At 42.6% G+C, this 15,915-nt stretch overlaps 1 protein-coding gene across 4 annotated transcripts in view; it reads right to left on the minus strand.

Moving 5' to 3' along the window:
• Positions 1–7,221: 7,221 nt before the first annotated feature.
• Positions 7,222–15,915, minus strand: part of LOC116948878 (lysine-specific demethylase 4C-like) — a 35,860-nt gene continuing 27,166 nt past the window's right edge. For all 4 annotated transcript variants that reach the window (XM_032966081.2, XM_032966083.2, XM_032966080.2 and 1 more), the window contains exons 19-23: positions 14,371–14,559; positions 13,526–13,696; positions 11,627–11,746; positions 9,538–9,630; positions 7,222–9,044 (exon numbers count right to left, since the gene is read on the minus strand). In XM_032966081.2, the coding sequence (XP_032821972.1) occupies positions 8,871–9,044; positions 9,538–9,630; positions 11,627–11,746; positions 13,526–13,696; positions 14,371–14,559 (747 nt within the window). In that variant the 3' untranslated portion in view covers positions 7,222–8,870. The remainder of the gene's footprint in view (positions 9,045–9,537; positions 9,631–11,626; positions 11,747–13,525; positions 13,697–14,370; positions 14,560–15,915) is intronic.

The raw sequence follows: 15,915 nt of genomic DNA on the forward strand, positions 1-15,915 counted from the left end.
CCTGTGCTTTGAGGTGAGCGTTGTGTTTTGTGGGAGTGAGCGTCACAGCGCGGGCTGCCCTGCAGTGAAAATGACGACCGGTTTGCTGCTTCCTCGTTCTTTAGGCAGTCGTCCACAACAACAACCACAAAAAAAAAATGTCATCACATCACGGCGGCGTGTGAAGTTTCACACAAACAACCCTTGTCACGATGGCGATGTTTTGTGTTGTTGTTAAGTGCTATAAATAAACGCACGCGCGCGTGCTACTCGGCAAATAAATATTACATCACGCAAAATGTAACCGGTGCTAGAGGGGGGTGGGGTGGGGGGCGACGGAGGGGTGGGGGGTAAAGGTCACTTGAAAAATGACAAAACGTGCCCCTGATGAAATCACCCGGCGTGCGCCCCCACACTCCTTTGTCACGTCTCAGAAGCCAAGCAGGCTTGAGCCTGAATGCAGTAACCGAAAAAGCGTCTCGTGCACGCGGAGCGACGCACGCCAGACAACTTGGCCGAACGACACGCGGCACAATCCCAACGTACAACAAAAAAAACACACAACCGGAGAGAGAATTAACTCTAGATTTGAAGCTTTCGTGACTGCAATGATTCATACTCTTTGTTTTTTTTCGGTAAAGTCACGTAGGTAAAATAAAAATAAAAGAAAACAATTAAATCACGACGTTTCGGAGGCAACACAAGCTTCTGTCTTCAGGTGGAACAGTCACAGCAAGATCGCTGCATCAAGTGAAACGTCGTGATTTAATTGTTTTATTTTATTGTTATTTTACCTACGTGGCTTTACCGAAAAAAACAAAGAGTATGAGAGAATTGAACTGTTCTCTGTTACTTCCTCCTTGGTGAAGACACAGCCAGTGAACCACTTGGTCCAAAACAACGACCCCCCCCCCGCCTTCCACACCCCCCACCGCCACCTTGGCATGACACATCCAGAAGCTCATTTTGCATGCAGACTGTCAGCTCAAGGGGCTGCAGTGGGCAACCTGGGTTAATTGCAAAACCCATTCCCTTGCCTCGTGGACACAGCATGGCCATTTTAAGCTTTAATGGGCCTCCTATTCCTTGCAGACATCACCATCCTTAATCAGTCAGCAATGCGAGAGAGAGAGAGCTGTATTTATTTGACAGGTTTCAAGTAAATGTGGGATGCTGGGAAAATCTCCGAGGGAAAGGGGAGGGTAAATTAATAAATTAGAACCTTGGTAGGTGTTAATGCTAATATCCCTGAGAAGGGAGCCCTACACTTTAGTGTTTTTCTTCTGCATGTGTTGACAGGAGACACAAGATGAAATTATAAGGGCTGTGGATATGCCACTGGTGCAGGCCAGAAGCAATCAAGGGAGCATCGAGGATTTTTATTTATTATTATTCATAAAAAAATGTTTTATGGGTTAGATTGCATAAATGTGGGCGTGTCGTAAACCTGCCCTCACCCGACACAGCCAATCGGTAAGGTTCATCACGTGAACAAAACTTGATAATTACAGTAGTTATTACTTCAGCACACCGGTGTTTTGGAATGTAAATCCACATTTACTATTTGAGTCAACGACGTTTCGCTGGTGATTAAAACCAGCGTCATCAGGCGATTGCCAATTCTCGCAATTTGCCAAGTCTATGACGAACATACAAGCGTACAGGTTTATATGCAAGCCTATGTAAGTTTGGCTAAGTAAGTCTAGGCATCAATGTGTGTGTTAGTCCTTGGGTCTCTTAAAAAATAACTGTTTAAAACAATATTTATTTCACCAGGTATGGCCCACTGAGCTGTATACAGTGAGGGAAAAAAGTATTTAATCCCCTGCTGATTTTGTACGTTTGCCCACTGACAAAGAAATGATCAGTCTATAATTTTAATGGTAGGTTTATTTGAACAGTGAGAGACCAGAATAACAACAACAAAATACAGAAAAACGCATGTCAAAAATGTTATGAATTGATTTGCATTTTAATGAGGGAAATAAGTATTTGACCCTTCTGCAAAACATGACTTAGTACTTGGTGGCAAAACCCTTGTTGGCAATCACAGAGGTCAGACGTTTCTTGTAGTTGGCCGCCAGGTTTGCACACATCTCAGGAGGGATTTTGTCCCACTCCTCTTTGCAGATCTTCTCCAAGTCATTAAGGTTTCGAGGCTGACGTTTGGCAACTCGAACCTTCAGCTCCCTCCACAGATGTTCTATGGGATCAAGGTCTGGAGACTGGCTAGGCCACTCCAGGACCTTAATGTGCTTCTTCTTGAGCCACTCCTATGTTGCCTTGGTCGTGTGTTTTGGGTCATTGTCATGCTGGAATACCCATCCACGGCCCATTTTCAATGCCCTAGCTGAGGGAAGGAGGTTCTCTCAAGATTTGACGGTACATGGCCCCGTCCATCGTCCCATTGTTGCGGTGAAGTTGTCCTGTCCCCTTAGCAGAAAAACACCCCCAAAGCATAATGTTTCCACCTCCATGTTTGACGGTGGAGATGGTGTTCTTGGGGTCATAGGCAGCATTCCTCCTCCAAACACGGCGAGTTGAGTTCATGCCAAAGAGGTCCATTTTGGTCTCAACTGACCAAAACACTTTCACCCAGTTGTCTTCTGAATAATTCAGATGTTCATTGGCAAACTTCAGACGGGCATGTATATGTGCTTTCTTGAGCAGGGGGACCTTGCGGGCGCTGCAGGATTTCAGTCCTTCACGGCGTAGTGTGTTACCAATTGTTTTCTTGGTGACTATAGTCCCAGCTGCCTTGAGATCATTGACAAGATCCTCCCGTGTAGTTCTGGGCTGATTCATCACCGTTCTCATGATCATTGCAACTCCACGAGGTGAGATCTTGCATGGAGCCCCAGGCCGAGGGAGATTGACAGTTCTTTTGTGTTTCTTCCATTTGAGAATAATCGCACCAACTGTTGTCACCTTCTCACCAAGCTGCTCGTCAATGGTCTTGTAGCCCATTCCAGCCTTGTGTAGGTCTACAATCTTGTCCCTGAAATCCTTGGAGAGCTATTTGGTCTTGGCCATGGTGGAGAGCTTGGAATCTGATTTATTGATTGCTTCTGTGGACAGGTGTCTTTTATACAGGTAACAAGCTGAGATTAGGAGCACTCCCTTTAAGAGTGTGCTACTAATCTCAGCTCGTTACCTGTATAAAAGACACCTGGGAGCCAGAAATCTTTCTGATTGAGAGGGGGTCAAATGCTTATTTCCCTCGTTAAAATGCAAATCAATTTATAACATTTTTGACATGCGTTTTTCTGGATTTTTTTGTTGTTATTCTGTCTCTCACTGTTCAAATAAACCTACCATTAAAATTAAAGACTGATAATTTATTTGTCAATGGGCAAACGTACAAAATCAGCAGGGGATCAAATACTTTTTTCCCTCACTGTAGCTCTTTATCAGAAGCCACCTGGTCACAAATAATAGCCGAATGAAGTGGCTTATGTGGAAATTTATATCAGCCAAATCCTCTGAACGCATGCTCTTAAATGTGAACGGTGAGAGACAACACGCAAACTTAAAATACGCAAACTTAAAATATACAGCAGGCGTCAGGGTCGGGATCGAACACCAAGACCACCTGCATACCCAGGCGATGTATTTTAACATCTAGCCACCGTGGCGCCCCTGGGCTACGGATGTTGAAGTAAGGGCAGCTGGATGTGACTCGAGGAGAGGCACACAACAGAAGTACCACAAGGGGAATGCTGACCACGCGAAATAATGGGACTTGGAAGAAGATGATGTAAGCCAAACGGTGCGCTGGTGCCGTCACGGCGAACTCAGCAGCAGGGTGCCGGGCACACATGCAAGGCTGGATGATCGCGGTTAAGCGGCGATGACCGGCGGCTGCGATTGGGAGGCCCCACAGCCCAGCGTGTGACGGGGGATGGTGGCGGGGATGTCATTGCAAGGGAAGCGTGCGAGCACAATTACAGGCGAGCTGGCGCTGGCTTTGGTAATTAGCCTACCGCTGGCTGGGAGCTCCCGGAGGTATCACGCCTTGCCCTGCAAATAACTCGAATCGCGCAGCTCTAGAATGCACTCCACGTGTATGTATGCACGTGTCTGTGTGTGTGCGCGCATTACGGATGGGGAGTGATGGCGCAGTGGTTAGCGCGCTGTGCTGAGAACGCGGCTGACCCGAGTTTAATTCCCGCTCACGACCAACATCGACGATGGATAACTGAATCTGGGTGTGGTGTTTAAGCGTCAGAACTGGGGAGGCAAAGGTGGCCGGGAGTGCCGCTGCTTCATAGCACTGCCCCAACAGTCGATTAAAGGCTGTATGGGGGGATCTTCGTCTAGTCTTAGTGTTTAGGATGAGTTTCAGATTTAAGTTTTAAAAGAAAAAATAGATTTTTATTTCCAATTTTGCAATTTCGTATTTTTTAGATTAGAATGTGTTGATTGAATAATTGTCATTTGTTTATGCACGAATTTCCAATTGTTAAAGAATTCGACACATCAAGTGTGCATTTTGTGTTTCATAATACTTTAAACTTGAAATGCTCTGAAGAACGACAGGCAAGCAAGAAGGTAGCCCACGCGGTGAGCTGGTGCCAACAAATGCCCCAGCCGTGCAGTGCTCTATATCAGCGGTCCCCAACCTTTTTGGCACCAGGGACCGGTTTCGTGGAAGACAATTTTTTTCACGGACGGGAGGGAGGTCATCATTGGGTCTTTCCCCCTTTTCAAAGAAGCTCTCCAGCGACGATTGTTTTTTTTTCTACTCATTTTGGCTACTAGGGGTTCGCTTGTGGGCTTACCAACACTGTGACTGAGACAAGTGCGCAGTGCGGGAAAGAGGCGCGGACGGAAGTGGTAAATAATAAAATAATGGGGGGCGGGCCACGCGCGGACTCACCGCTCTCACCTCCTGCTGTGTGGCCCGGTTCCTAACAGGCCGCGGACCGGGGTTTGGGGACCCTTGGTTTAAATGACGAATCTTTTTAGCCACTCAATGACGAGTGTTTATCCATGTGCGAGGGATGCGGAGCACCCGGAGAAAGCCCCCGCGTGGAAGGTGACATCACCACATCCCGTACATGTGGAACAGATGCATACCTATCAACCCATACGGTTTACCCCTATTATTGTACAGGTGAATTGAGTTCAGGTCCGTACGGCGGACAGACGTTTCAATACGGGCAAAGAAAGTACCTTTTTCTCCCTTGTGATCGGACTTTGTAGGATGAACGTTGAGATTTATGAGGGCACGGGGTGACCAATACGGTCTGAATTGGTCTATAATAAGGTAGGCACTGATAAGGGATTCACAGGTATGCAGATGGATGTTCATATTGACCGTACCACCTCCTGGCAAGCCAGAGTTATGGCACTTCGATGCCCTCGGGGAGGGAGTTTCACAACATTCGTGCGACCAACCCAACAACCCTCGCAGCCCCTCCTCCAGTGCTTGGATTACAGGCCACGTGCAGAGAACACCACCACCGTTCGGTTGAAAAGGTTTCATCAGCACAAAAGTTCATGCAAACATTTTACATGTTTACATAATTTAATCAAAGTGAGGTAAATGTAACGACACGAGAAAGCAGATTAATACCAAACGTTGTAAATCATCGAAAATGTCATGTATTGCCCCTAATTTTTCGGGACTTTTTGGATTCGTCAGAATGCATATAAGGTGTGTATAGGTTGCGACGCTGTGTATGTGCAAATAATGTGCTGTGATATACCCTATACTTTAAATAAAAGGCTAGCATTTTTGCAAATTCGAAGATATCACTAATGTAATTTTGTTGAAAATGCTACACGAATTATGAATGTAGCAAATACGCTTGATGAGCACTAAAACGCATTATATTACATTTTGGTCAATAGCTATTTTTTTCATTTATTTTACGAAAAAAAATTTCCAACGTATTTATGCTAAATAAACGTATTTAATAACCAACATTTGGATGTTTTGAGCCAAGACATAGCGACCTGTTATTTTCCAAGATATTTTTTTTAAATCGAATGTCCTAGTCTATTTCAGAACCCCATTCCCCCCAATTCCTTTACATAAAAGTGTATTATTTTTTTCCAGAAGAGGCTAACATTTTAAGAATAACTGTATATACATAGACTGAATGTGAGGACCGGTGATGCAGTCGCTAACTTATGCTGACCAGTGGTGAAGTATGGTCTAGCAATCCCCAAGGACAACAAAAGCACGAGAGAGGTCTTCATCCAGCAGTGATTTGACAGTCTGCAAATTATTTTAAAATTATACCATATCAGGGTTCATTAATCCGCTCTTTTGGTGATCCTATTTTGTGAAAGGCTCCAATCTCATCGTCTACAAGATTCTTACAAGGCAGACGGCAATCCAAACAGCCTCTGATGACAAATAAAACCCTGCAATTTTCTTGGCATAGTGGACTCTTAAGCGCTCAAAGCAATGACGGCCAGCAGAATGCGCTCGGCACAATGGGTCTCGCACACAATGACATGGGGCTTTTTTCTCTTTCTCCACTCGGAATGGCAGGCGAAGCACGGGAGTCCTCGGTGACCTGGAGTCCCGCGGGTTGAGCCCTCACGAGCTCGACAGAACTCGGCACACTACAATTTGGACAGATACGTCACTGTAACGTTTAAGGGACATCTTAACAAGCACCTACTTTTTTCGAGGTGGAGGGGAAAAAAAGAGACTGTGGAAGTGTAGCAGCGTGGACATTTGTGACAGCACTGCCAGTTTGATTACATTGAGAACTTGTTTTCACACAAGTGTTTCGTATCAAGTTCACTGTAGAGCAAGGTTCACTTTTTTTTTAATCCGTTGCCAAGCACAGGCACAAAGATCCAAAATCCCAAAACGGCGGCCAGCAATACAATGGGGTAAGAGAGTTTCTTTCATTGAGCAAGGTTATTATAAAGAACTTGGGGGACAAGGACAATGGGTATGGAACATTCCAAAGTCGAGCAGTACGAGGAAATAAGCAATTGTGACCTGGCAGTTTGTATAACTTATTTTGCATCATACGTAGCCAACTGTGCCAATCGGAGGTGTGGGGCTAAGGACACATTTAACACAAAAATAAGTTCTAAAAAAATTAGTTTTCAATTCAGGCAGTGGCAATTGAACAACGAATGGATGGCATGAGAGTCAGACCTACTCAACGTAGGTATGGGCGTTAATGAGTGTGGTGCCACTTTTTTTGAAACTTGCATCGTCAAAGCTACGATGGCAAGTAGCTTCTACTTACAAAGACCAATACAAAACTGTTAAATGTGAAGCCAACATATCATCTTTATTAACACACAGACATGTATTAAATAGGAAAGCAATTGTCATGTGGAATTTAAACAATATTACCAATCACATAGTAGTTATTTTTACACGTGGATGGGAAGAATGTCGAAATTTTTACAAGCCGAATAAGACAATGGTAATCGTACGTCTAAGGTTGCACATACCTTTTAGCGTCTTTCCCACCAGTATTCACACTAGACCCTTGGATAAAATGCTCAACGTTAAAAAAGACACTACACGATTTCAATATGCACGTTTATCAATAATCCTTGGATTTCAGAATAGCCTTCAAAGATTTAATTAACAAGAAAAAAATGTACAAAAAGCATGCTCTACTGGGTCAACGTAAAAAAGACTAACTGAGCCAATTCATAAGTGCTTTTTCACGTGGGTTAAAACACTTTGGAACCAGACTTTGTTTTAATCTTTTTTTAACATTCCTTATGGGCAACGCTCTTTCCTGTTTGGAAAAGTTACGTTGAAAAAGCTTCCATTTCTACAATTAATCTTTGCCAAATCAAACTCTTAAAATTGAAAGGATGGAAAATGACACATGCAATTACTATAATTAACAAATCTACATAAGTCGTTCTAAATAAAATACAAATATTCTGGTTTAACGGCGAAGTTTAAACGAAAAAATATGCGAAATGTTTTAAATAAGCTTGGCCATGTACACAAAGTTCCCAAAAATGTGTAGTCAATTTTGACACTGGAGTTGTCTTCCTATATTACAATCCACGCGTTCCAAATGTACCAATAAACTCATTCACACATGGACAGTTCAGTATTAAAGCTCAAACTGTGCGTAGGTACAATGCCAAGAGTGTTCAAATATTGAGAAATATGCCAGTGTAAAAACCCAGTCGTGAGTTTCTGACCATCTCCAAATCAGGGATTTCATTTAAGGATAAAACCAAAACAATGCACATTTAAATACATTGTATTTTCAGCCTACATTCTGTAATGTTACATTCTGCAAATACTATATGTTACGTGAAAAAACCTTAATACACAAGAAAAATAAAACACGTGAGAGTTAGCTTTCTTTTGAAAAAAATAAGATGTATTGTAAATAAGGTTTAACACATTATACAGGGTGGAACTATACACACAATCTTACATTGTGTCTATTGCAGAGCATACTGAAGTAAAGATGACAATTTCATTTCTAAACATGTTCCAAAAAAAAATGTGCACTGTAATAAACAGAAGTTAATGTATCAATACATTAACACAAAAATCACCTATGTGCAATAACATTTGTACAATATAAATCAACATCCCAAAAGCATGTATTAAGTATAAAGGGGCTACAGAGAGGAGACATCTTTTACAGCTTTCCGTCTGACATTGTGTTGGCAACTAAGAGGGAACAAGAGGATGGCAGACGTCTAGGGGTCAGGGGCTTTTATACAAGGCTCTTTAGATGCCTGAGAATTGGGGCAAACAAGACGTAACGGCAATGTGCATGTCCCCCAAATAAAAAAAATGGTCTCAGACCTCTGCAGTTTAAAAAATAATTTGGATGTTGCATGATGACATACTCCAGAAAGATGTGGAAATATTTTTTTTTAATATATTTTCATTCCTGGCCTGCGGTACAATTTCATTGCCTAGGCTAGGGTCCCGGGCGTGGCTGGCCAGGGAAGGCCTGCTCGAGGAATGAGCGGTAGGCCGTGTGCTCCACGTAGTCCTCGGAGTACTTGGGGTTGAGCACACGTTGTCGCTTCGAGTCCTGCGCCACCATCTTGCCGTAAAACACGTCGTCATATCGCATGTCCGAAGCCTGCGACTGCATGCACGCCAACAGACAGATATAATACCCCGTGTTTAGCATCATACACTGTCGGTACAAGTGTTGTTAATGAGCACTTAACGGATTACAAACGACACGGAGGTGGTGTGGCCAAAACCATACCCGGCTGCTATTTCTCTTCCGTGCCGATTTGCAAATTGCGACCTAGATGTGCCCCATGACTAATTGGCGCTAAAGTTGTCAATGGTAAAGAATCAAACGGAATTTGCTGGGTTTGAAAGGCGGTGTGCAAACCCACCGCACAATCAATCACCCAGGCATGTGAGTTTTCTAAAAAAAAACATGTTTTTCTGCACAAACACCTTTAAAAGATAATCCAGAAAAGACATTGCTGGAAAAACTGCAAATGATACAACTTATCACAGGCTTTCAAAGAAAACGTCATTATATAAAACACTTAAATTGTGACTGCCAAGTGTCTGGAAATGCATGGTTGTTTGTTAAGGTTGTTGCAAAATTCACATATTACCAGCCTTGTCTTGACCCTCTTTGGGAGGTCCTCATTCAATGTATAAATGTCTTCTCGCTTGGCAGTGTTCTGGGAGCCATCTTCAAACTCAACCTGTGACACATGACATTTCTAAGTCAAGAGGACAGAATCCCAAGCCTTTTAATTATATGCCTATCAATCATTGTTAACAAATGGCAAAAACAAAGCCGAAAAAAACCCAAATGCCTGATTGTAAACATTTACTCTCGGTGCTTTCCAAGGAGCCACAATGTAAGAACATCCTTCACACAAACTACAGTTTTTATTATCCAGTGGTCAGCATGAGACATGTGGAACAATTGGCAATTCTTGACAGCTAATAACTTGGGCACAATTCAATATTAGGGCCTTGAAAATTTTCCACAATTTGTCACCTGTGTACAATGTGAAAACGTGCCACAGTTCTAAAACTCAATCAAGTGCCATTTGTAACCTTCTGGCCTCTTGTTGGCAGAATGTCTTTGAAATGAAATTTTGTGTTGGGATTTCAACAGACAGCTTTCATATAGAGAATACCTTCACTTAAAACGAAAATAAGATCAAGGGAGGTACAAATATTATTTCTGATGTTTATAAAAGAAAAGTTATTAAAGTACAATGAAACAGCTGTATTGCAGAGCATATAAATATACCATAACAAATATATATAAAAAAACTTATTTTGAGTATATTATTAACTGGACAGGTGGCTCAGCAGGACAGGAAGGGGCTCGTGGCCAGAAGATTGCAGGTTCAAATCCTGGGGGAGGTGGGGGGGGGTTAATTCGGCCCATCAGACCTTCAGGGTTGTCATATGTATGCACTCGCCCCTTCCATCCAAATGCAGAACTTAAACCACTGGCTCAGCGCTGTAAACAAAGGAGCACTGCCTCCATGCTCAATATGAGCAGCTAAACACTTAATTTGTTGACTATATTAATACATTTTCCTTCCCTTTAACAATGTACCACCATTTTGATTTAACCTTACAAGATGCGTTCCGACTGATTGTAACAAATGATCATATTTCTTAGTTCATATATTAACATATGCTTTAACACTCACGTCGTACACAGAATAATACAACTTATTTAGCACGAGAATACGGGGGGGGGGGGGGGGGAGGGCAGTATCGTTCATTACCAGCCTTTGTACATCTAATATTAGATGAAAGCCGTCAAATGACTCTTGTAAAAAGAACTGATGACATAGGTCTATCTTCACAATTTACATTTTCTCAGTTGTGTTCTCTCCTTCGGCTGCTATTCCATCACCATGGTTGTCCACCAATAACAATCTGGTCTGTGTCACACCCAAGTCCATTTACTTTTCTCTAGAGTCAGCATGTCTGAGTTTTACTTGCTCCCAGATCCCTGTGCTCCACTTCCTGTCTATCAGAGCAAGTCCAGACATACATTCTGATACATTCGTCAATACAGGAAACAGACAGGCCACTATGTTTATTCTTCGGGAATATTGATAAGCTGCCTTGATCGATTTCAACTTTTCAAAATTGTGTCAGTGAGCACCCATTAAAAGGCAGCATAACATGCAATGGAGTGACGGGCAGCACAACAGCTAGTTGCCAAAGCTCCTCCCCGTACTGATGTCCATATGCTACACCAGATACTAATGTCTCTACCCACAATTTATTCCAACTGTGCCATCAGTGTTAAGCCATGAGATGAAGAATGCAGTGTGCTCCATGGGTCAGAACAGGATACACTATGCCCCAAACACTCATGCCATGAGATTGTCCAAATATAAAAAAAAAAATTCATCATCCTTTTGTTCAGTTATTGGTAACCTGGCTACACGTGGGAACCTGGCTTCATTACAGGCAGCTGCCAAGATTAAAACCCAGAATATCTCAGCAGTGCCGGCTCAGACACCAAGTTCTCATTTAAGCCGATTTGAGACCTAGGAGGGAGGGGGGGACAGGGGAAGTTCAGATACTTACCTGCCACAGAGGTCCATGGCCAGGAATTAAAAGGTCAGGTAAACAAGCATCGTGGCATAGTGGACTACCCAGGCTCGTCACTACTCCCCACACACAAAAAAACACCCGAAGAGAGACGTTTCTTCTCACCTGGAACATTTGCATGGAGTGAGCCGCGACGAATTTGGCTCCGTACAGCTGACCGTCGGTCCAACGCACAGTAACTGCTTCACCAGGCGCAGGCGGGCCGAGCACCAGGCAATTGTGACTCTGTACAAAAAAAAACAGCAACAAAAACTTTACTACAGAAACCACGCTCAACACCCCCCCCACCCCAGCAACTAGCTTCACCTAACGGCAACAAAGATACGCAACTCATTAATTATATTTGTTGTTACACGGCAAGATAACACTTGTTTAGAGCAGCAACACAATCACGTTGTCACCTCTTTTTCCTGAAGCATAACCCCCCCCCCTTTTTAATTTACATTTTATGTTTGCTGAGTGGCAATAAAATGCTAATAAATCTGAGTAATCTGTTTCTTAGATTAAATCGTAAAACAAGCGCAATCTGCTCTGGGCATTCATCACCATGTATTTAGTATGATTGAAAATGTATAGCACTCGTCAAAACGCAAAAGGAATCAAGTAGTAGATTTAAACAAGCTGGTCAAAAAGTTGACAACAGACTAGTACAATTCATAAATGTTTATTTGCAACAAAGTCCTATTTAGCCAGTTAGCAAAAGAGACCTGTGGTGCATCACTACAGCACAAGAACTACTGGACATCTGTGAAAGAGATGTATAGCTCGTCGGATTCTTCCAGTATGAACAAATATTCTGATTCTGAATGTTGTGCAGACAGAGGAATGGGAAAGCATCACAGGTGCAGGCAAAAACTGCTCAAAGAACGATTTACAATATTGACGAAATAAACTACTATACTGCACCAAAACAGAAACATTGCAACAAAAACAAGGATGTAGTAAATGGTTGTAGACAATATGCGCTCGAGACTACTAAGCAAACACAATCGAGCGAATAAAACAACGTAACCATCACGGGAATGCAGAAAGTAACAGCTAATGGGTTGGGTACCGGTGCAGCAACCGAACTGTGCATTCGAAGTTCGGAGTTAATTTGAATTTGTGGAGGAGCCGAACCTGAGCTGAGACACAAGGGCATTCCAATAACGTGGGGAAGTGTGGAAGGATGCATCAAACCTAGTATAATAAAATTCGGTATTTTTTTTTTACTAAGAAGAGGGAGGAAACTTCTGAGGCTGCCCCACTGGGAATTTACCAAATTAGGAGGTGCTTTAGATATTTGCCACATTTATTTAAGGACTTTTAGAATAAAGACAGCCCCAGTGGTGGTCTCTTCAGTTGTCAAGGGGAGATAAATTGAAAGGGATCTAGAGGTTGCAATGATGCATTCTAGCGGGGGCGTCAAGGGCAAAGCAGAAGACCCAGTGGTATAATGGAACAAGACGTTTTAAAGTAATTTAGAAGAATAGAGAGTAGATGATGTCACAATAGTCAAAGATGGGGAGAGGATGGTGGCTGACAAAATGACACAATTTATTTTCGTAGAGGAATCAAATTTTAGTTTTTTTTATCATATTGGGCACATGATCAATGTGAGCCCTGAAGGACAGCTTTGAATCCAAGGTAACTCCTAAATAATTAACGTTATTGACCTGTTCAATGGGATGCGAGTCCGGGGACACAATGTGCAGGAGAGAAAAATAGGGTGAGTAGCTAGAGAATATGACGTTAGTCTTTTAAGCACTAAGGAATAATGTTAAGGAATAATGTTAAGGAATTAAGCTGGAGTTGTGGATTATCAAATGGCTATTCTGTCATTGTAAACCGCACATTGACTTCCCAGAGTCGATCAGGGCTGTGTCATAAAAGTACAGAAACACACCAACTTGGCAACGTTATTAAATGGTATGAACGTTCTCTAGCTAAAAAGACAGCAGGCCGACCAAAAACAGCATTCTCCCGTGAGTGAATTGTATGTGCCAAGAGACGCAGCGTTCTCACCGTTATATCCTCGGGGAAGAGGTTGTCGCTGTACGATCCATCATCAAAATTGACCTCGTAGAAGGTCTGCGTGGTCAAGCCAATCACGTTACTATGATAATAGCGGCTGTTTTTGTGCTTGGAAATGACGGTCTGTCCGACGGTTACGTCCTGCAGGGCATTTCTGCTTTTCTGTTGGTAAAACACGTGGCTGTTCAATAACAGATATGTTGCAGCAAACATTCCACAGGAAAGCATATCAAGACTATATTTTAGGAAGGTCATTGCATTAGGGTGTTTGGTCGATTGCATTGGAGTATTTTCCATATGGAGGAAAAGAGCAGGTCCCAGAGAAAATACAATTACACGATTCAAATAACACTTAAAAGTCTGCATAGATGGACTTACTAAACCCACCTTCAGTACTGCCAATAATTGACCTCACAACCGAAAAGATTTCAGAGTTTCACAAATCAAGAAACACTTGCCTCCTAAATGCTTGATCACTGGAATGATCGCTCAGTAAAATCGTCACTCACGCTCACAATGCCCACCATGAATCAAGCGTGCGAGAATTGCTGACCAATTATCCAAATGCTATGGTACTGTCTACATTCATATTACTTGGGCAAACAAAACTCCATGAAAAAAAAACGAAAAAAATAGAAAGAGTACAAAGTAATTTGTAAAAAGCTAGACAAAAAAAACTCAATTACAACAATTAACCAAATTTTGCCAGGGCGAAGGGTAAACCGCTTTTAACGCGCGCGCTATAATTCTACGGTCCAGAAACACGGGTGCTCGCACGTGGTGGAGGTAAAAGCAGGACCTTCGCCTGCCCCCCCCCCCGCCCAGCCACTCCATACCGTGCCCTGCGCGCCGGTCTTGTGCCGGCTGCACGTGATGTAGACGGCGTACGGCCAGTCGTCAGGCTCCATGAGGACGCCAGCAGCGTGGGCGCACGTCACGTGGAACGGCGTTGGGCAGCGGCCGTACGAGCACTGCACGCATGCCCCCTGCACCTTCCGATGCTGCTTCCGGCAGAAGATGCATTTCTGCAAACGACAACGGGTTTTTTTTATTTCTTTAGAACACTCATTTATCTGGTAGTTTCGCAAATCAAGAAATACTTGCGTCCTATAAATGCTTGATCACAGGCATAAGCTAACACGACCCAAGTCACTTGGTGAAATCAATACTTGTGCTCACAATGCCAGTCATCAATCAGGCATGTATGAATCGATTATAAGTTATGCAAATCATCAGCACGTGTTAATATTTGTTTGTTGCCTTTCCCCCCCACACTTCCAATTAGCCCGGTTGGCTACGTATATGTCAACGTACATTTTATTTCAGTCAACGATGACCAAGAATATTGTCAAGCGTGACGATGACTCTACAACTACCGAAAGACCCAAGCATTGTAGTAACGGGACAAAGTTAACTTGTCTGAATGAGGACGCAGACTAAGAATAGAGTAAAATGTATAAGTGGACCGAGTCAACTAATTAACGACCTGGTAATATTCGGCGGGGAACCTGCGTGCCCCTCACACCAACATTTTATAAGTGGACCGTTTTTTAATGCTTTAGTCAACTAAGATCAAGATAATAATGTAATTAAGTCCACAGACTATCACTAAAACAAAAATGGTGCCTACATGACCACTGGAAATAATGCAAAAGAGCACCCGCTCAAACACACCCAGAGCGGAGTTATTGACAGCTAAATGTCAAACGAGCATTAGCCACAGCAGAAAGCGGCGGTATTAACTACATTTTTAAGTCACTCAAGGAGTTGGTGGCAAAGTACATACAGTTCAAAAAGCCACCATTTAATAACGAATTAATCTACGAATAATTTATGTTAAGTCCTCAAAATTGTGAAAGCCAAATTAACGTGTAGCGAAAAGGATTAGATTTCATGCAAAACAAGCCTGACAGGCAGCCAACAACACTCAATTGGGAAAAGTCTCCGTAGACAGCTATTAAAAATGCTAAAATAGATTATTTACTACAATCATATATTAATTACCAAACAGTTAGTACATTGAAGTCGACAGTGCACGAATAGCCTTCTTACTAACAATCCTATAAATTTACTTTCTAAAAACAAACCATTTGTATAAAAAAAACATTCTTAGTTTACAACCCACAAATACCCACACACACGGGGAAGCAGAGAGGACTAGCAATCAGAAAGTTTTCCTTTAGGATGGCTAAAAAGGCATATTTATTGGCCTCAATTGTATAGCCCTGACATATAAAATATACACCAAGGCAATGATTTAGGTGGTGTCTATTTTGATTAACCCGACCAAATTTACGCAAAACAAAGATGAACAACTCTGGCCATTTTTTTTTCCTCATCACCTGCAGCTAGATCAGCGTGCACCACAAACAGTTTAATTC

Source organism: Petromyzon marinus, chromosome 35 (assembly GCF_048934315.1).
Source record: "Petromyzon marinus isolate PM22_M1 ecotype Great Lakes invasive population chromosome 35, UKy_Petmar_22M1.pri1.0, whole genome shotgun sequence".
NCBI lineage: Eukaryota > Metazoa > Chordata > Hyperoartia > Petromyzontiformes > Petromyzontidae > Petromyzon > Petromyzon marinus.